Here is a 22,167-nt window from a genome sequence, read left to right as displayed (position 1 = left end):
ATAAATATATTGTTAATTTACACTTTGCAGACCACTTAAGTTGATTTAATGTTGATTTACAATCTAATGGTTACTGTGAGATAAATAGCATTGAGCCTAATTAAATGGCTGAATTCATAAGCTTTAAGTTTAGGATTGTATGCCACACCTAAGCAAACTATGTTTAACGGGCAACAAGCAAAGACTAGCAGTGTTTGTCAGTTTGAACGTTAGAAAGTGACGCCCAACATGATTAACAAATTTAGAAAAACAAAAACAAAGAAACATGACTGCAAACCTTTATTAAATAACTGGAAATCAGATCATTTATATAAATGAGAGTCTAGACATTGTAGTTCTTCATATTTTCCATTTTTATTAATATTTTATTTAAATACCAAAAAAGTATAAATTTTAAAATGCATCAGTTGCTAAAAAATATGATTGTCTTGAAAAGGCCATTTTGAATAGAAAACAAACAACCAAAACATTCTGACCATTAAACTGAAACCAAACACACAAGTCAAAATCAAAATCAATGAAAATAAAAACAGAACACAGTTGTTGTTCTGCTCAGTCATACACTTTGGCATCTTGAGTGGTAGGATTAAAAAGGCCCATTTACTTAACCCAAAAAAGGTTTGTGTTAAAAAAACTTTCTCTACCTTTTATTTATCCATTAGATATACTTTACCAGGAAAATGTCCAGTTGTTGTTTTTCTCATAAAATTCATTTTTATTCAATAAAAGGCATATAATTTAAAAACACTTCATAATGCACTCAATTTTAACCTGACCTTATCACACTGATTTTTACTACATGTGAACATGACAGAAAAAGTGGAAGCTTGCATACTGAGTTGTTTTTTTGTCCATCCTAATGACAAACACTCCTCTGATTCTGTGTATAAATGTAACAATATCCACTGCACTACCCTCTTTTCCTTTGTTCTCTCAATTTTGTTTTTCTCCATCTCTCTATACTGTGTTCATTTTCGCAGCTGTTGAGGTCCCAGCATGACTTTATTGATGAAGTTCACAATGGCTGTGGCTGGCTGCTCTGGGTCGAGCTCTGCAAACAGGTGACACACGTTTCCCAAACCACCACTGCGCCGTGCAACAAATCCAAACATCCTATAGAAAACAAGAAAGAATCAGACCATGACAGATTGTTTAAGTGCTTAACAATCCTTAATCTTCTACAATAGGTTTGCATGCATCAAAGGTAAATTTTAGGTAATTTTCTCATAATGTACATTGCAGCATCACCTCTTTTCTCACAGTGTCTGAAACGGTTCAATGATTCGATCAAGGATCTGATCTGTCTAAACCCCTCCTTTCCGATAGCTGCTTTGCTCTGATTGGTCAGATGGCCCAGTCTATTGTGATTGGTCTACCCTATTCTCTTACAGCGCGTTTCGGAAACGAAATAGTCATTACTATATCTGAATTTTAGCTCTGGAGCCTGTATTTTCAGCCAGTGAAGAAAGACCATTATTTCGGCTTTATGCAAATTCGTTACAAACCATACGTAGGTTCGTGCAGGAAGTATGACTGGAGTTACTGACGACTCGTTTCAGGCAGTTCAGAATTGGTTCTTTCTTTTGGGAGACAATAACTTTGATCTTTGCAGATCTAAACAGCTATATTACACACTACATGAAAGGTAATATCCGAAAAAACATAAAAGGGGCACTTTAAATTAAGAAATCAGAAATCTGAGTGGCAAAAAAAACAAGTTGTCTCACTCCTAAATTTACACATTCAGGAATAAACTTCCGAAAGAGAAACTACCGAAAGAGAAATTGTGTAAGTGTAAGTGTATAAGTAGAAGCACTTACTTGCAGGAAGTGTTATCAGCATCAATCCACCTGGCACGCACACAAACACACACACACGCACGCACGCACACACACACATACACACGCAGAGGCTAAGCAACATGTACAAGCAGAGCAAATAAGAGAGAAGCTTAAAGAGGGCAGGAGAGCCCTTGTGCAGAAAAATAATGGCACGTTGATAGACTTGATAGATCAGCATGAGAGTCAAACCCTCTCCTCTAGACATGTTCACTATACTACGATCAAAGCAATACACGTTGGCTTGGCCATTGGCAGAGTATATGAACGATGCAGTCTGTTGTAGATTGGAGTTGTATTTTTCTAATGATTCCATCTTGAATTTTACCTTTGATCCAGCGGATCCACACTGCTGAAAGTCACAGTATGAATAGGGTAATGTCGCCTAAAAAAGAGTCTGTATAAAGAGAGAGAGAGAGAGAGAGAGAGAGAGAGAGAGAGAGAGAAAGAGAGAGAGAGAATGAGGATATGGATTAGATTCTTATCTGTGTCATGACTATGAAGACTGTTTTTACTTTTCAGTGTCTCCGATTAATGTCTTGGGAATGAGCCATAAAGGCATGTGGTTTGCTTGAATGTCTAAAATAAGTAACTTTAATCTCATACTTGAAGGACGGTACTAAAAATATGCTTGGGGAGTGTTATTAATAAAGCCATGATACAATGAATGTTGTTTTGCTTGGCGAAGCAAAACATACGTGATATTCAACATGTGTGTTTGTACCTGCGCTGATTATCAGTGAGGGTGATGCCCTGTTTGGACACTTTGAAGTGGACGACTGTTGGCGAAGGACGAGGCTCCTGGGTCAAAGTACACTTGGTTGCCTTGGAGACGGCTTGCGGGCCAGTCAAAGATTCCGTTTCCACTGAATTTAGGTAGAGAACATTACAAGCTGACAATGAGAGAGAGAGAGAGAGAGAGAGAGAGAGAGAGAGAGAGAGAGAGAGAGAGAGAGAGAGAGAGTAAAAAAATTATATTAGAGGGAGAAAAGGGACATTTCTGCCATGATGACAACTCTCTCAATGGAGCTGTGATCGCAAATAGATTGAGTAAAGGCCCTATGAGCCTGTGCTATCTAGAGTTTCATGACAGAACTTTGTATTAATTTGTTTCATATTTTTATTTTTAATGAAATATAATTAATATAAACTTTGAAGTTTATCATCAAGCTCTTTTTTTTATAAACTACCATTCAAATGTTTGGGGTCAGTATGATTTTTTTATTCTGCAAGGATGCATTAAATAGATCAGAAATGACAATAAAGACTTTTACATTGTTACAACATTTCAAATAAATGCTGTTCTTTTGAAGTTTCTATTAATCAAATAATAACAAAGTATCATAGTGTACACACAATATTAAGAAGCACAACTATGTACAGTATCTTGAGCACCAAATCAGCATATTAGAATGATTTATCAAAGATCATGTGACACTGAAGACTGGAGTAATGGCTGCTGAAATTTAGCTTTGTGATCACAGAAATAAATTACATTAAAATAGAAAAAAATTAATTGTGTTTTATAATATTTCATATTATCAATGTTTTTACTGTATTTTTGTTTAAATAAGTGAAGACTTGGTGAGCATAGGAAACTTTCAAGAACGAAAATCTTACCAACCCCAAACTTTTATATATAGATTTTTTCCTCCAACCATTTATACATAGAAACATAAAATATAAAATAAACTCACCTGCCCCCTGTTTCAATAGGTCAGCAGCTGTGCTGGTATTAGTTCCACTTTGCAACTCCTGCAATTCACCAACAAGATCTGAAACACAATCAGACAGTTATACACTCACTATGAAAAAAAAATGAATGCATTGCCAAAGGTTTAAATGTTTGTATGACCTCTATCTGGGATTCGCAGTACACACGGAAGAGACACAGGAGTAATGGAGTGCTGATACACCAAAGCAGACAGGGAGCCTGGGAGGAAAGAGAGAAGAATCATAATACAAAATCAACAGGGGTCACTGTTTCTACGCAGAGCATTAGAAAAACATCCATAAACCAGACATAATCGTCTTTGTCTCACCAAAATATGTTTCATTTTGACAGCCTTTGATCTTGACACCTTTAGCGCCACTCTCAATCAGGAAGTGCCTAACTAGCTGCTCCTGTGGGTTGCCCGTCTCACCATGGTTACTAGCGTGGGCTGGAGGTGTGGTGACTTTGAGGGCCAATCCATATGCGCCTTGGAATGAATTACTATCCCTAATGAGAAAGCAGCCAGGCTCCTTATCTTTCAATACTGCAATAGCTAAATGGGGAAAGAGATATTTTGTACTTCTGTTAATAGAGGCACAGCAATAGTTCTGTAATATGCATCATCTCCTATAGAATGATCATTTAATACAACTATATTTTTAAATGTTTTAATTCCTACAATTTATTTGCTCATTCAAATATGCTCAGGTTTTTCATTTTTGTATTGCATTACTATGAAGTTGTTAGGGTGTTCCTGGGTAGATGCTAGTTTCTTCATGACCGCTTAAATTAATAACACAAACTTGCACTGAGATTAGTCGTATTCGATAAAATTCTGACCAATAAGAAAACTCGACAATTGTTTTCATGTTATGGCTGATAACTGATAAATGGCCTATATTAAAATGCGATTCCATTTTGCCTAAGGCTAAGCAATAAAAAAAAAAAAAAAATGGAAAAATGCGGTAAATACTATAAATAGCAACTGCTCAATTGTTAATATTATTGCAAAATGTAAACTATATCATTGCTCAGCTCTAATCTGCTAAATTTGACTATAAGGCATGAAGATCACGATTTTCTGTAAAGCTGCTTTGAAACAATATGTTTTGTAAAAAGCACTATACAAATAAACCTGTGTTACTAGATTATTATTGTTTTTAAAGATTCAATTTAGGTGAGCGTTAGATAACAGCAAGGTAATCTAAACGTAAAAACAGGAAATGAGCATTTGCAATTAAATATCTAATATAATTAAATACTAAAAAAATCAAATACATTTCTAATGGTACCAATATATTGTGTATATAATAGTTAAACTGTGTAGAGCATAGAATGCCATAATCATGGGTTCGACTGCCAGAGAATGCATGCAAAATCTGCCAATTGAATAAATGTAAATGTACAAAATATTGACGCAAGCACCATTAAACATGCAGATGTTCTCACCCTGGTCTCTGGAGATGCCCGGTTTGTACCAGTACTTGGAGCTGTCTTGAACAAACTTGGAGCTGAGGCGGTTCTCTGGCTCCTCCACACCACTAGAGGGGGTTACTTTGTAACTAGAAGTGGGAGGCAATTCACTGGTGGTAGAGGAGAAGGACACATGGAACTGGGCAGATAAAACAGAAGGTTTTCCAGCTGATTTTACTGAGGAAGTGCCAGTGCTATCAGACATGTTCTGAAGGGGGGGTGAACGTTGTTTTTCAGGAAGAGGAGGTTGGGGTAAGGAGGCCGGGATGGTGATTGCAGTGTAGCCTGTGTATGGTACATGAGGCACTGTCAGAAGAGGGTAGCAATATGACACTATAGGGAATGAGGGTGTGACGTAGCCATCAGGGTCAGGTGACAATGTTGTCAGGTCACTGTTGCTGCTTCCCTCATTGGAGTTGGTCAAGGGTGTCAGGCTTCGCCTTTCAGCATTGATGTTGAATGAAGGGAATTCAGAAGTGGAATTTCTCTCTGAAGAGCAAAGAGGCGGCTGAGGACTTGTTGAGGTTGAAGTTGAGGTGTAGCATGAGCCAGGGCGCTCCCCTTTATCCTGCACTGATTCTGGGACTCGGTTGCTGAGAGCTCTGGGGTTGTGCGTTTGTACATGCACTGACTCCACACCCTTGGATAATGGTGGGTTACTAGTGACAGCGGTGTTAGATGTAGAATCTATTATCTGTGTTTTCTTAATCTTTTCCTCTGCTCCACTGGCAGTGGAGACAACTGTGATCAGAGATCCAGGGAAAGTTTCACCCTCTGGGGCTTTGCTTTTTATTGGATCTCTTGCCTCCAATGGTCCACTGTTAGAATACACAGATGGATTTAGGTTGATAGTAGGCCTACATTAAATTCAATCTTCAACTATCAAAATAAACACCGTGGTTGACATGAGATTAATGTACATGAAGAAACATAATTACCTGTCCCGGGTAGGATGAGAAAAGGCCTCAATTGGACTTTTATCAGCATCTAAGACCTTAATACTCCTATCTACAAAACACACAATATAGAAAGAAAAATGGAACAGATTAGAAATGAGAAGAAAGCTGAAAGTTAAAGGGATGATTCACCCAAAAATGAAAATTCTATCACTGTTTACATCATTTAGTCATATGGACTTTTTACTATGCAACTTTTTTGCCACTTTTCTGTCCTTTTCAGGGCTAGACAGTATCAATCACCAACTAATTTTGTTTACATTGCACAAAATATCTGGTTGGAAAAAAATACTGGTTTGGATGACTTGAGAGTAATGAACAGAAGTATATTTTTTGTTGTTGTTGAACTATCCCTTTAAATATACACTACTATTCAGAATTTGGGTTTTGGAAAAGGTCTCGTATGCTGACCAAGGCTGCATTTATTTGATCAAAAATACAGTAAAAAATGTGATATAGTGAAATATTATTGCAATTTAAAATATCTGTTTTCTATTTTGATGTATTGTAAAATTTAATTTATTCCTGTGATGCATGGCAATCTGAATTTTCAGTAGAAATTACTCCAGTCTTCAGTGTCACATGATCCTAAGAGAACTCTTAATATGCTAATTTGCTCAAGAAACATTTCTTATTACTATCAATGTTGAAAACAGTGCTACTTAATATTTTTTGTGAAAAGTCTTTTTTCAGGATTATTTGATGAATAGAAAGAAATTTGAAATAGAAATCATAAACATTATAAATGTTTTAAATCTTACTGACCCCAAACGTTTGAATGGTAGTGTACAGTCTGACACTTCATTTGCATTATATAATACCACAAATATTTCTATTATATACATCTAATAAAAATTGTTTTAGGAACACACTGTTTGGCATAATTTAATGACTAATGACAAATTGTGTCAATGTGATTACCATTAAGGCCATTCTGACTCTCTTCAGTTGAGGCACTGTTGTGATTGGCTCGTTTTGGAGATGGCGTGACAGCAATTGGGGAGGAGTTTGGGGAATGACTGATGGAGGCGTAACCAGGACTCTCTCTGAGCGCTTGTGGAGAGCAGGGACAAGGTGGATGCGGACTGTGGTAGCCACTGCTTTGAGGGCTGGGATATGGACTGAGTGGTGTAATATTTTCGGGTTGGGTGGCTGTGACATATGCCGCTTGATCTTGTTTTGGGATAGCGTGGCAATGTCCGTATGATAATGTTACTGGTGACATCGCTATTTTGCGCCGCCAGTATTCGGCCTCTTGAACTCCCTCCCAATGAGACTCCACTCTTCCATCCCTCCAGTGCATAGGCACCTCCGTCCTAATCCCAAACTCCGCCTCTCTAGACCAAGGTAGAGCTTCTAATTCTCTGCCACGTAAAGAGTGGAGGGCAACGTCCTCTCGTAAGCGAGAACAATCCCTGCAGGAGCACGATGTTGGCGATGTCGTGCTGTAACGTAACTCTCTGTATGGACTGGAGAGCAGTGACTGATTAGGGGATAGAGAAGGAGGGATGATGGCATGGCCCTGAGGGAGGGCGGAGCAATGGAACAGAGGACATGCCTCCCCAGTGAAGAATGCGCGTGTCTGTGGAGGAAGTGTGTGGGAATGGGAGGACTGTGAGTGGGAAAGTGGCGAATGAGGGTGAGCTTCTTTAGGGGGAAATGAGTACAGGTGTCTAATGGTTTCTGGGCAGGGATGGTGCAGACAGCGCCCTCTTTCCCATACAAGATCTGGGTGGGATACACACAGGTCTCGGACTGACAGTGGGGCAGTGCGGCTGCAGGGAAGTGTGTAGTGTTTGGGGTGGAGGGTTTGTGCAAGTGCATTCGGGTTGGTCAGGTCTGGGCCACAGAATGAATGAGTGTGGGAATACGGACGACCATAACAAGACTGAACGGGCCGATCTGGTCTCAGGGGAGAGCCGTCGCAATCGTCAAGAATTGCGGTTTCTCTGTGTCTTTCCCTGTCTTTGTCCTTCTCTTTTTTTTCTCTTGGAAGTGGAGAGAGGGATTCTGGCGGTGCAGATGAGCGACTTGCATCTTTGCTGAGTGAGAGAGGCTGGATGGAGAGATGAATGGGAGGACGAGGGGAGGAATTACTGGGTAAGTGTGTGGAGGTTTTGATGGAGGTAGGGCATCCGCTGGGACTGGAGCCTTGTGCTCGACGCTTCTTCACTTGAGCATACAGGCTACCGTCCAAAGGCCCACGTGTGTGACAGATATCTAGAGATCACAGGGAAATACATAGACAAAACCATATTATTTACAGTCTCATGACTTTGGATTGAATGAGAAATGTCTCAGTGTGTTTTTGTCCCAGAATGCATTTTTTTACCAGTAGGGAACCCCTCAAATAAACAATTCTCTGATTCTCAAAAAAAAAAAAAAAAAAAAGATTGATTTTTTTTTTTGTCCTTTTTGATATTTTTGTTTGTCTCTATTGCTGTCCAGACTAGTGTGTTTTCATGTTAACACAGAACTGTCCATACTAGACTGAGTGCACATACCCTCAACACTATCCTCATGGTGAAGGTTAAAGTTCTCATATGAGTCCCAGCGCACAACAGGATCTGTGGTGCCATAATCCACAGATACTCCCGGCTCATTTCCCTGTACCTCCCCACCTCAGAACACACAAACACACACATACAGCATTAAGACAGTGCTAATACACGGAAAAATGGTGGAAGAGTTAAGTTGATAGATGTTTACCTCTCCTTTGCGGGCCAGAAGAAAACAGCAACTCCACTGTGGCGTCTGTAGGGAAACGCTCGTCTACACATAAAAACAAATCAGAATGATAAAACAGAAAACATCTGTTATTTCTCTGCTTTTGAGAAGTTGAGGCACTGGAGTGGGCAGTCAAACAAACAGTGCAAGTATTTACCTGTGCAAGCATGGTCAAGTTCCGCTTTGCCAAAAGCAAGCTGAGATCCATGAACACTACAGGTGTGAAACTGGACTCTGAACACACATTCTCTCATACACACATCTGAGAGACGGTGATAGCACTTCACCTAAAGACAGACAGCAAGAAGAACATTGTTACTGAAGGAAATGTGCTGCTTTTCCGCACAAAACTCGCCAATACTTTGCTTGGGTGTTGTGGGTGGTTGCCAGGGCGTTGCTATGTAGTTGTTATAAGGTGTTATGATTGGTTATAAAAGTGTTGCTATGCAGCTGAGAGGGTGTTCTGGTTGGTTGGTGGATAATGGCCCACCAGGTGTCTGAGATTCTTATCCAGATATATGGCTTGGGTTTTTCACCTTTTTTATCTTTAAAGGGATAATTCACCCAAAAATGAAAATTCTGTCATCATTTACTCACCCTCATGTCTTTCCAAACCAATTAGACATCCGTTCATCTTCGAAACACAAATTAAGATATTTTAATGAAACCTGAGCCTAAATTAAATCTGTTCATCATATAAGGTGATCATATCTCTTCACAAGACTTGTATTAAACCATTCAATTCATGTGGATTCTTTTTACAATGCCTTCATGATCTTTTAGAATTTTCTATATTTCGGTTAGCTGGACTTTCCATGGAGGGACAGAAATATCTCAGGTTTCATTAAAGTGATCTTAAAAGTCTTATGGGTTTGAAATGACATGAGGGCAAGTAAATGATGACAGAATTTAAATTTTTGTAATAATAATAATTAAAAAAAAAAGAAAATTCTGTCATTAATTACTCACCCTTAAGACGGAACACAAATTAAGACATTTTTAATGAAATCTGAGAGATTTCGGTCCCTCCATTGACAGTCTAGGCCACTGACACTTTCAAGCCCCAGAAAGGTTGTAAAGACGTCATAAATGTAATCCATGTGACTCCAGTGGTTTAACCTCAATTTTATGAAGTGATGCGAGTGCTTTGTTTGAGCAAAAAACATAATTTACCACTTTATTTACAAAATATTAATCTCCATCGCGTGTTGATGTTCATTTGTGTTCAGAAGATGAACGAAAGTCTTACGAGTTTGGAACGGGTGAGTAATTAATGACAGAATTTTCATTTTTGGGTGAACCAACCCTTTAAGCCAGATAACTTGGCAAACTAATAGCACACACTTTTTCTCATATAAGTTTAATACCTAGCATTAAAGCTTTTGATCAATTCTAACCCCAAGCATTGCATGCAATATTCTGGTGTCTTACATACGTTTAATAATGGAATGATATTTTTAAATATGTATTTTAAAATATTTTCTCCCTTCAAAGCAATGGCTAGTGAGCAGGTTTTAGGAGCATCTAATATAACAAGAATGTATTCATGTGAAATTCGTTAGTGTCCTCACCAGGATGTCTCCCTTCAGCAGTAGAGCTGGTTCAATATTCACACACAACATCTTACTGTTAGGGTTCTGAATATCACTGTAACACAAGCAACAAGAAGTCAGCAAATTATGATATCTGATTTGTTTTCATAGGTCAGTCAAGAGAGGACATGACATGTGGAGAAGAGAGGGGAAATGTGATTTGGACACACTGTGAGCCAGTTTGAAACTCACATTGCTTGGATTTCCTGCAAAAAAAACAATCTTAAACTAGCCTAAGCTGGTCAGGCAGGTCTTTGGGCTGGTTTTAGAGGGGTTTTGGACACTTTTCAGCTGGAAAGCCAGCCTGTTGACCAGCATAATACCAGCTTTGCACAGCTGGGAGACTAGCAACATTAGTATGGCCAGAGTGAGATCAAGATCAACTTAAAACAGCTAAGACCAGCTGAATGATGGTTATTAAAATATATATTTTGCAGGGTTATGTGCCACAGGTCAATATATCAGAACGCACAGTGCCACCGTGCCACAGCTCTGAAAAACATGTAACACTTAATGAGACTGATAAAATAGACCCACTTACTATTTGCCTGAAGAATAGACCAGCTGTAATGACTGATAAATCTTCAGAAAGGGAGAGTAACCTTCAAAATGCAATGGAAAAAATTATGCAATGCAATGATGCTACATTCTGTCATCCTTTACTCACGCTCATGCCATTCCAATCCTGAATGACTTTCTTTAAACATAAAAGAAGATTTTTAAATCTGAAGATTTTTAATTTTTTTTTTTAAAAAGGTCGCAGTGTTTTTTTGTTATACAAAAAAGGTCAATGGCGACCAATGCTGTTTTGGATACCAATGGTATTGATTGCCATCCATAGGCAAAATCATTTGAAACATTCTTCAAAATATCTTCTTTTGTATTCTGCAGAGGAAAGGAAGTCATGGAATGACATGAGGATGTGTAAATGATCCTTTCATTTTTGGTTCAACTATCACTTTCACACATTTTAACATTTAAAACATTTACATAGAATTCTGGGTTACACTTTATTTTAAGGTGTCATTGTTACAGTGTAATTATATATTTAAGTACTGAGTAATATTAATTAACTACATGTACTTAATAGGATAGGGTAGGATTAGGATTTGGTTGAGGGATAGTTGCATGTAATTATGCATAATTTATTGTTATTACTATGGTAAGTACATGTAACATATGTAACAAGGACACTGTAAAATAAAGTGTTACCGAATTCTGTACTTTTTCCCTCCCCAAACTTAGTACAGACATTGCAAAATAAGGCCTTGGTTCGATTGAAAAGGGGTTTGTGTACCTCCTCCAGACTGGTAGTTATGCAAAGCTGGAATATGAATCTGATGCAGGAAAAGTGGTGAGCTGTTCATCTTTATTGCACCCGAGAGAAGACCAGCAAAATAATGTATATACCTGCGATGACAGAGAGAACATCATGACCAAACTAGAACAAGTTATTCTGGAACAAACATAAATAAACATTGGTCATACCTGTTCTGAGATGGCTGGAGAGAGGAAGAGATTTTATCCTCACAAAATTTCCTCATAGCAACTGTCGAGAGAGCCTGATCTGCCCTGCACACATACACCAGTAAGAGTCAAATCATTTGAATACCAATCATGAATTATAATAAAATAATAAAAAATATTTATAAATAAAAAATAATAAAATAATAAAATAAAATATAAAATTGTGTGTGTGTGTAAGTACCCAGCTGATATTTTGCTATAGTGCATGTAAGCTGCCACAATCACCCCTGTTTTTCCTTTGTTTCCCTAAGAAAGTAAAAGTTAGAGAGAAAGGAAGACAGATAGAGAAGAAAAAAAATATATAACAACTAATACTAATTTGGGGTTATGATTTCTATGACATGAAAATTTGATATTTAAATTCTCTCATCATTTACAAGTCTATATATTGGATCAGACGGATCTGGTTATTGAGTTCACAAAAGGGGAAGATAATCTTAGGAATTATACTAGAAATACAGTTGTATGGACTACTTTTATGTTACTTTTATAGTGCTTTTCTGTCACTTCAGTCCAAATTCATTGCAACTGCACGGAAAAGAGAGTACATTAGTCTAAACTTTTCCATAAGAAAGACAGTCATATGAGTTTGGAATGACTGTGGAATAAGTAAGTGATGAAAGAATCTCATTTTTGGATGATCTATTCTTTTAATAAGACTATGATGACATTTAGACACTTTTAGCTCTTATATTAAACATTAAATAACTCTGATCTCAACCTTGCAGTGAAGTACAATCACGTTGTGGGGGTCAGAGTTAAGCCAGTTCTCCATGGTCTTGCACACAGCACATATTTTATCGAGGGGCGGGGCATGCAGATCGGGCCACCCAAACTCCTCAACCTGAGGCAGGGGAAGGGGTCATCCCAAAAATACAGAAACAGAGCCATATGTCAAAACAAGCAAGCTACAGAGTGACTTATAATATAGTATGCAAATCTAGATAATAGAATAACAAAGAGCAAGATACCTTTGGATTTAGGCTGCAGATGTCATGACGTTTCTCTGACAGATTTATAAGCTGAGAAGAAGTGAAAGAGACATAAGAGTGCTAATTCATATGGAATTAAATCTCAACAATGATTTTAAACAACAATACAACTGACCAAGAACTTGTCTTGATGTTTAGATTTCAACATGGCCGCCACTTCCTTAAGGTTAGCGCTGTAATGCTGTTCTTCCAGGTCAGAGAGGTAGAGGACAGAGATGATACGCTCGGTGATGTAGGTCAGATCGAAACCATAATGACTGCCCATTAACTTCTCCATAACACTTTCCATGCTGTCTCTACTGTGAAACACACACACAAAAGAGACAAACACATGCAAACTTAAAGGAACGGTATGTCTGAAAAATTAGACATTTGCATATTTTGTCACCCACAAGTCATTCCAAACAGGTTGATTTTCAGTGATAATATTTAAGTGATGCATTCATGATGTTGTTCTTTTCTCTGTCATTCAGAGTTAGCTTTATAAAATTTGCTCTTACCTGGGAGGGATGTTCAGCTGGTTTTGAAATGGAGGCTAGGAGAGATCAGAGTTAGTGTGAGAAAAAGGCAGGCAGATATGGTACAGACATTGCTTTTTAATTGCAATACATCAAACACAATTCATTTAACCGTTCTTTTCTGTTAATAATGACTTGTTTTGTGTTTGACTCCAGTTGTGTCTTTGTAAAAAATAGTAGTAATTTAAAATGAACTTCTTATTTCCTTTCCAAATGTTTTATTACATTCCTCTGATACGACCAAAAACAACAACATAAACAACACTATATTTTACAATATAATTACATTGTTTCTGCTTGGGGTCTATTTAATCCCAGCAAAAACACACTGTAGAAAATACAAGAAAACAACCGGCAGGAGTGGACTACAGAGTTTATAATCAATCAGAAAATCTTAACATGTGAAAATGCATTGCATTTATTCATGTTTCATACCTGGCGTCTCTGTGACCCCAAACATAAGACTTCAACTTTAACCAAACATAAGATAAACAACTTCCATTTTTCCCCAGACAAATTCTATTTTAAAGGTTGATTGAACAAGTGAATGCATAAAAAGTTGACATTACACAAACATTTTTTAATCTTTCCACAAGTCAAAAATGTCCTGAAGCTGGTTGCTTCAAGTTTTTGAGTATCTAGGTGAGATTTTGTTTATTATCAGTTCTTATAAGATTCATGAAGTCTCAATCAGATCCTTCAATATCAGTTCCGCTATTGAGTTAATGTAAATGTAATGTAGATGCACTGATTTTTAAAAAATATATATTTGTTAAATGTTGGGTTAAATACAAATTCACCCATAGACATTATGGAAGTAAATATCTGTAAATTTGTAATACTCACTGGATCTGAGATAACTTCACAGGGCACAGTGACCTGGAAGAAATTGAGATACACAGAATCAAACATCCTTGTCACATAATATGGGTTTAGACATCAGAGACCATAACAGAGACACATAACAGTGTTTTAAACATACACATACACAGCTAGCATACTTTGGGGCCACTGGGTGACTCTCCATTTAAAGACATCCTCTCTGTCCTCATTAGGTTATCATCACACCAGGGGACATCTGGTACTGTTTAACACTGTGTGCGAGTGTGTGGGTGCGCACATATTTGCACACGTTTACTCTGCTTCCTTTCCAGTAATTAGTTTAGACTTAACATTTTAACATACACACTCTAACACACATGACTTTGCATAGGCTATATAAGGCTTTAATACGTTATGTAAAAGTTTGAGAATCCGTCTCTGAAACCTGACCACCATTCTGGATATTGGAGGGTGAAAGTGTGATATTCTGATAGACTGACAGACATGGAGGCTGATGTGGACAGAGGGTGGAGACACGTATATAAAGAGAAACAAAAGCAGCTGATCTCTCCATCCAGGACGGGTGAAATGCCTGCTGCATGGCTTTGTGAACTATTTCCACTACTCTATTTCAGATGATCAGCTGGCCTGTGCCTCCTCGTAATCATGAGTCTGTTTGTAGGAGTGTATTTTTTTCACCATGTAAGTCACGAATGTTCACTGCATTGCTGCCTTACATTGAAGAAAAGTCATTTTGTTCATTATTTGAGCTCTATAGACTTAAATAGATTGTATTTGTTGGAAAACACAATGAAACGAACATGTTGCTACATACACTCTTAAAAATAAAGATTTCAAAAAGGGAGTTTTTACCTATTTTTGGTTCCCCTAAGAACCTTTCAGTGAACCATTTTTTTTTAGTGTGAAGAATAAAGCAGTGGAAAGGATCTGTGGATGTTACAGGTTCTTCATGGAACCATCGATGACAATAAAGAACCTTTGTTTTTAAGAGTGTAATGATACAATTATATTACAGCAGACAAAACAGATCCTTTATGTGGGATGAGGAAACACACAGGGGTTCATTAACTACATCCTGTTTAGCAGGTAGCAACTAATTGCTAGACACAGACACAATAACATGCTCTCACACACACAATCTCAATCACTAAAAAAAGTTCAAAGATAAATGTTCATCTATAATCCTTAATAACAATCTGATTGTATCTCTCATGTGTCAGTGTCTTACACTCTTGTCTTCACTTTCATCAAATGGTGATTCTGTCTTTTCTACAGTATTTCTCTCTGTGCCAAACAGATAATTTTTTCACTACAAAGATAAAAAAATATTAAACTATCCAAAATGAAAAGTACACTAAAAGTATACTTAACTTTTGCAATAAGCAATATGAAATCACTGTTTAAAAAGTAAAAGTGTCTGTACCTTTCTCAGACGAGTCCAGTTTTCTAGAGTTCATATAGCACACACACACACACACACACACACACGAGTGCTCTCCTCTCTTTCTCTCTCTCTTTCTGATCCTCTCACTCTCTTGCTCCCACCCAACTCTTCCTCTCTCTCTCTAAAACTAGAGGGCATGCACTGTAAAAATTATTCTAAGATCAAGTAAATGATGCTTTAAAAATGTCCAAAGATTTACTTGATTATTGTAGTTTTTCATTGTTAGCTCATGATGCATTAATTGAACCTGTAACACTTTTCAATAAGGCCCCATTAATTAATGCATAAACATAATGCATCACCTAAAAATGAGCAATACATTTGTTAAAATATTTATTGTTCTTTGTTATAGACCTTACGAATTTATGAATGAACCGCTTGTTTAAAAATCTTCCCGTCTACTGACATATGGTATGACATCCACTTACCTTACCTTACCTTTTCTTAACTCTACAATAAGTAAATCCACTTAACCGATGTGATACCATAGAAATATACAGAGCTATTCTGAAGATTGCACATAAGTTCATAAATTCTAAAGATTCTCTGGCGCATTAAGGTCTAATACTACGGGGCAGTTGAATGCTTGAATCTGATTGGTTGATGAATGTTCTAAGGTGTGCAATTATTTTCAGGAAACGCACGGCCAAAGTAGTTCCAGACAGGTCTTGACCGCATTACAGTTCCATATGACTTCACCAAATGATTTCAGTTATTACAAATTATTTCCATTTTTTGCCACAAAATTACATTTTATTATGTATGGAAAGCACATACCCTCTTTCTCCCGCTCTCTCGCGCACTCAAGCACAAACACACACAGTACGGACAAGCACTGGCACAGAAACATGTTGTCAGGGCTGCTCTGATGATATTATCAGTAAAATATTAAAAGCCACATGACATTTCTCACTAGTGAGTTAATAACGGCGCTGTTTTTGAAGCGGATAAACTTTTAACCATTAGTAGAGACGATGTTGCCGAACAGTTACTTTTTTCCAGCATGCATTGGGGCATGAATAATTATGATTGCATTGTTTTGACACTTGACATTTGTCCATGGAAACTGTTGCCTTAATTTATTTAGGTTCGATGAACACAATTTTATTACTGAGAAATAAAAGAGTTCAGGAGAAATAATAAGAAAGAGAATGAGGGAACAAGAGGAACAGCTGTGGCGTGTATAACGTGTGGATACACTAGTGTATATCCGTGTGATGCACTGATGGCATCCGGTGACTGATTGCAATTTCTATTAATACCAAAGATAACCAGAGTTCATAACTCATTGGATTTAGACCTATTTGTACTATATTTGTGAGTGGCACACATCACAAGACCAAAAGCCACGAAGATCATAGATGAACATTTGGTACTACAAGGACACACACAGTCATTAGCAAGAAGCGGAATTATTTTTCAGCCAAATTTCCTTATTGTTTAGCAATATTCACGTACTTCACATTATAAGCAAACAGTAGTAACAACATTTCAGCTGCGAGAGAAAGAAACATACCTTTTCCTCGCATTTCGTATGCACTGCAGTTTTACACTCTGCAAGGAGAAAATGTGGATTATATAAATAAATATTAATGTACATTATATGTTATATGTGTGTGTACATTATATGTGTATGTGATAGGTTTTGCCTTCAATGTGGGGACCAAATGTCCCACAAAGATAGTAAAACCTGAAATCACATACATTGTGTGGAGCAACCAATGGTGTCCATGAGTAAACGGCTTAAGAAACATGATAAAAAAATATATTTAAAAAAACAACAGAAGTAAATGTAAAGTATAAATGATATAAAAGCAAATGTGTGTTTCACCTCTGCAGTACATGCCATGGCTGTCGAGGGTTTGTCTGCAAACAGCACAGTGGTGTTTCTTCTTGAAGTTCCTCTCTTTAAAGGAGTGTGAAGCCACTTTCTCCAACTATGTATGTAAGCACACACACACACCTCAAAATTATACAGTAGTAGATACATTTTCACAAATGTATTTATATTTGGATCTATGGTACATTTGGCAAGAAATAAACCCCAAAAATATCTGCCAACCACAAACATGATATTAATGAGAACTGAGCACACATGTCCACACGCCCCCAGTCGTGGTGATATGTAAATGTATGTTTGTATTGGGGAAGAGTACTGTGATGATAGAACTGTTTTTGATGCACTGAGCAGATATTGTTAAAGACAGTTGGATGATTTGACAAACTCTTTATTCTGTTCTACCCTACAAACTAGCTGACTTTTTCCAACTTAATTAATGACGTCTACATATTACCACCATCATCAACAAATTATTATGAATCCTATAGGAAAGCTTGAACTCCATTCATAGCAATTATAATATTTTGTTTATGAAATTAGATAAGATTTTTAAATAAGTCTCTTATGTGCACCAAAGCTGTATTTATTTGATTAAACATACAGTAAAAAAAGTCAACTTTAAAATAACTATTTTCAGCATCATTACTCCAGTCTTCAGTTTCACATGATCCTTCAGAAATCAGTTGAATTTGCTATTTGGTGCTCAAGTAACATTTTTATTATTATTATTATCATTGTTGAACAGTTGTGCTGCTTAATATATTTTTGTGGTAACCAGCCTAATAACCATGATTAAAAAAAAATGTAAGATGGTTTGATGAATAGAAAGTTCAAAAGAATAGCATTTAATCGAAATATATGTATATGTCTGTAACAATATTACACTTTTGACCGTCTTTATTTTCACTTTCGTAAGATTCTTACAATTCTCACAATTCTTTAAACCTTACTGACCACAAACTTTGAAAGGCTCAGCTTGACAATGCTGCCATCTACAGCCTGTAAATGGGAAGTAAACAATCGCTATAATAATAGGAAGCGCGTGCTAATTCATATGGGTTGTATAAAATCTTAATCGATCTGCCTAAAAGTTTTAGAGGAAATATAACTGTTCAACAATCACACAAGATGTTTTAAAAAGCACGCGTACAGCAGTTCACTAATAAACTAGTGCAAAAGTTCCCATCATAGAGGTTATGTTTACATAGCCTACTACGAGCCTGTGACATCCAGATATTAAATGTAAAACACAGATATAAGAGAAACTTTTTTTCTTTTCTTTTTAAACGTGGTTCTTAACAGGCACATGTTCAGCTCTCCACCCTTCTCTCTTGCTCTCTGCAGCCAAAGTTTGGCTCATGGATAAAGCATTTCCCTTCACATATCCAACACCACAGCTTTCTCCTCATGCCTTCTCACTTTTGAATAGAGCAGAATGAACTCACTGTTCAGGTTTCTAGAATTCTCCCAAAGTCAAATGTACAGGCTATAAGAAAAAAGAAAGAAGAAAAAAAAAAAAACTCTACTCTGCTACTGTTACTGCTTACATTCTGAAATAGAGTTTTGGCCCTGCTAATAGGAATTCTCTTACACATACACACTCACATTCCGGGCAGGAGTAGACGGGAGCAGGTGGGAAGGCCGAGGTATGCTTCCACCGTTCCAGAATTCCACCGTCTATTTTTAACCTCTTTCTGACCACAGGATCCCTGGGAAACCTATGTGTTTGTGTGCATGCTTGCATGTGTATGATAATCTGGCTATTTGTCAGTGTTATGGATTATATTGTCAACACCATTACACCCTTATGACATGGAAGAGTTTGTCACTGCTTACAATGAATTGTGAAGTGGAAATATTCCCTTATTCTATTTCCATGCATTTAAATCTCTAAGGAGGTCAATTTTCCACCCTATAGGTTAGTTTTCTAAGGGCACATAACATGCTAAAGCTGTCTGACCCCAAAGAGTCAACCTGCCACCAAATGACGGACATGGAAGTGTGATTGTGAGTGAGCGTTTGTGTGTGGGGGTGAATGTTCACTGACAGGAATATCCCTTCAGCTACTATTCAACCTTTGCGGCAAAAAATAATTTTACATACATTTCATTCACTTTCAATTGCACTGTACATTAGACTGCATTATAAGCAGAGAACAGAACCACTTAAAACAAGAGACAGCTGACAGCACTTAAAATATACACTTTAACCTGAAATTTTGTTGGAAAATAAATACTCCTATGGAATGTCAACCAACTCGGGAACCCCAAGAGTCAACAAAAAAGACACTTTATAATAAGTTAATATGACTAGGCTATATAGCTAAAAATGATAGCCAATATAAATACGCGACAACATAATATAATGAATAATATAAAATATAATGGATAATAATAATATATTATATAACAATTATGGTTGATGCATTTGGAAACAAACAATACTCTTACATGATTTATAAATCTAGATTAATGCTAACATTTCAAGCTGTATTTAATGAATATTAATGTGTCATGAATGAACATGAATTAATAATGAACAAAAGTATATTAACATTAAAGTAGGTTAATGAAATTAAATTTTTTTTTCTTTTTTTTTTTTTACAAATGTTTGTTAGTTCATGATACTAATGCATTCGCTAATTTTAATTAACTGAACCTCATTGTGAAGTTTTACTGTGATAACTTTTATAAAGTACATTAACTAAACAGATTATTAGTTATAAAGTTACAAATATTGAAAACAGATAGAATTACTATATGTTTTACATTTGTTCTCCATGGACAAACCCCTGATTCTAAAGATTGCAAATATGGAATGATTTACAGAAGACATAAAACATAAGCATTGAGGGAGACCCAATGCAATCATTGCCTGGAGAGCTCCTTACCTTTGACCCCATGTGTGCACGCAGACACACACACACACACGTACCTCTGTTAAGCTGAGAATCTCTGCATCATCTGTGAGGTCTCGTGTTTTCGGGGGGTCCGAGGGCTGGGAATTCCTCTGTTTAGCCCACCGCTGCTTGCTGAAGACACAACCCATTCTACTTCACTTGCTTTATTCCTCCTTAGATATCCTTTCCTTCTCCTCTTTACACTTTCTTAGCACTTGTTTTCCTTGGTCTTCAGTCCAGGTTGCTCTTTGTTTTATGTTTCCCGTCTCCTCAAGGACGTCTCCTTGTTACTCAGTGTCTTAGCGTCCAGTTCCAACACAGAATCATATCTCTCACACCATCTTTTCCACACATTCTCTCCAACTTCCAACGTCTCCCTCTAAGTGTCTCTCGGGGTGTCCTCCCTTTGACTGTCTGTTGCCCCCTCACATGCACACTATGTAACGCCCTCCTCCGTCTCTATCGCAGCTGTTTTTGGCAGGCTTACGTCAGACCCTTCCTCTTCTCAGGCACTTGAGCTCTGCTCACCCACTGGGAGCCATCACACACACACACACACACACACACACACACACACACACACACACACACACACACACACACACACACACACACACACACACACACACACACACACACACACACACACACACAACCCCTAAGGCTTGTATTCCAACATCTCTCCACCACCCAGTCCCTAAGTCTGCACACAGAGAGAAGCATTAGGTCTTCTGTTCCTCCTCATCTCTGTTTTTTATTGGCAGAATGAGACAACAAAGCATCTGTTCTTGTTCCTTCACATCCGCTCTCTAGCAGTACTCGCCTCGCATCTGCATGTGTGGGTGCAATACTGAATAAGTTACTGTGGAGCACATGAAACCACAAAACTGTTCCATGAATAAAATTCCATTCATAATGTTTTTGTAAAACAGGGTGAGCACAGTAGCTCCAATTAAATGAATAAAAAGCTACAGGGACCAACTGAGGTGACCGTAGAAGTTGTATAACTGCAATTAATGAAGTTAATGAAGGTTACATGACTGAATCAGCATACTATAATACACATATCAGAAATATGGCTGACTTTTCAATGTACATTTACTGGACTATACTCCTGCTGTGTGATACTGCAATTAAATGAATTGTGTCAAATAAAATGCGTCTGATTATTGCATAATTGCCATAAATATACAGTGCTGGAATTGCATAATCAGATTCCATAAAGTAAGCAGGCCTACTTGTAATTAGATGTTTTAAAATACTCATAATCAGACTACAGAATTTTTTTCTTGATTACAAAGTCTTCTAGTTTTGTGGAATTGCACACACAGACCAGCCACTAATCAGATGGCTAATTACATGGAAAATTGAGAGGCCACAAAGCATTAGACCACTGGATTTACAGAAATCATTGTTTTCTCAACATTTTTCTTTCAAACACATCTTTTTCTTAAAACTATTTATTTCAATTTTTATGATTTATTTATTTATAAGCTTTTCATTAACCTCACAAATCCCCTCCAGTTCCTTAACGAACCCTGACATAATGTAATATTATTTAATTAAAAAAAATATATATGTTCTTTGTGTTGTTGATAAAAATGGAAAAATATTTGTTTCTGTTTCTATTTTTATATCAATATGGTACATTATCCAATTCAACATGATAAACGAGTTAGGTCAAAAGTCATTTAAAAGTAATCAAAAAGCAGTCGTTATATTACTTTAAATGTGTAATGTAACGGATTACTATAACGTTCATTTGTAATCAGTAACTGACTACAATTTGTAGGCTAAGTAATCA

General features: G+C 37.1%; 1 protein-coding gene across 6 annotated transcripts; it reads right to left on the bottom strand.

The window, feature by feature from the left end:
• Nucleotides 1-262: 262 nt before the first annotated feature.
• tns2b (tensin 2b) lies at nucleotides 263-20,821 on the bottom strand. Of its 6 annotated transcripts, none has more exons than XM_079883862.1 (26): nucleotides 20,399-20,821; nucleotides 17,456-17,561; nucleotides 17,141-17,178; nucleotides 14,184-14,216; nucleotides 13,320-13,354; nucleotides 12,935-13,118; nucleotides 12,799-12,849; nucleotides 12,549-12,671; nucleotides 12,009-12,073; nucleotides 11,789-11,872; nucleotides 11,598-11,710; nucleotides 10,842-10,902; nucleotides 10,280-10,355; nucleotides 8,866-8,995; nucleotides 8,691-8,753; nucleotides 8,486-8,602; nucleotides 6,903-8,201; nucleotides 5,964-6,033; nucleotides 5,002-5,843; nucleotides 3,881-4,105; nucleotides 3,694-3,771; nucleotides 3,536-3,613; nucleotides 2,563-2,731; nucleotides 2,167-2,235; nucleotides 1,821-1,850; nucleotides 263-1,113 (listed from the first exon to the last, which is right to left on the bottom strand). In XM_079883862.1, exons 1-26 carry the CDS (start codon nucleotides 20,510-20,512, stop codon nucleotides 969-971), a joined length of 4,398 nt encoding a protein of 1,465 aa, XP_079739988.1. In that variant the 5' UTR covers nucleotides 20,513-20,821; the 3' UTR covers nucleotides 263-968. The 6 variants fall into 6 exon arrangements, with proteins under 6 accessions (XP_079739988.1, XP_079739989.1, XP_079739986.1 ...); XM_079883860.1 differs by having other exon boundaries at nucleotides 269-1,113; nucleotides 1,821-1,912; nucleotides 20,399-20,800; XM_079883861.1 differs by having other exon boundaries at nucleotides 269-1,113; nucleotides 1,821-1,912; nucleotides 12,935-13,115; nucleotides 20,399-20,779.
• Nucleotides 20,822-22,167: the final 1,346 nt, after the last annotated feature.

Source organism: Squalius cephalus (genome assembly GCF_949319135.1).
Source record: "Squalius cephalus genome assembly, chromosome: 10".
Taxonomy (NCBI): Eukaryota; Metazoa; Chordata; class Actinopteri; order Cypriniformes; family Leuciscidae; genus Squalius; species Squalius cephalus.
This window is presented reverse-complemented; position numbering and strand designations above follow the sequence as displayed.

Bases quoted from the DNA above. Each gene is read 5' to 3' on its own strand.
- tns2b (XM_079883860.1), bottom strand. From the start codon at position 20,512: ATGGGTTGTGTCTTCAGCAAGCAGCGGTGGGCTAAACAGAGGAATTCC. The intron at 17,179-17,455 runs GTGAAACACACA...TTCTCCTTGCAG, and splicing joins CCATGGCATGTACTGCAGAG to AGTGTAAAACTGCAGTGCAT. The intron at 4,106-5,001 runs GTGAGAACATCT...TTCCCCATTTAG, and splicing joins GGGCATCTCCAGAGACCAGG to CTATTGCAGTATTGAAAGAT.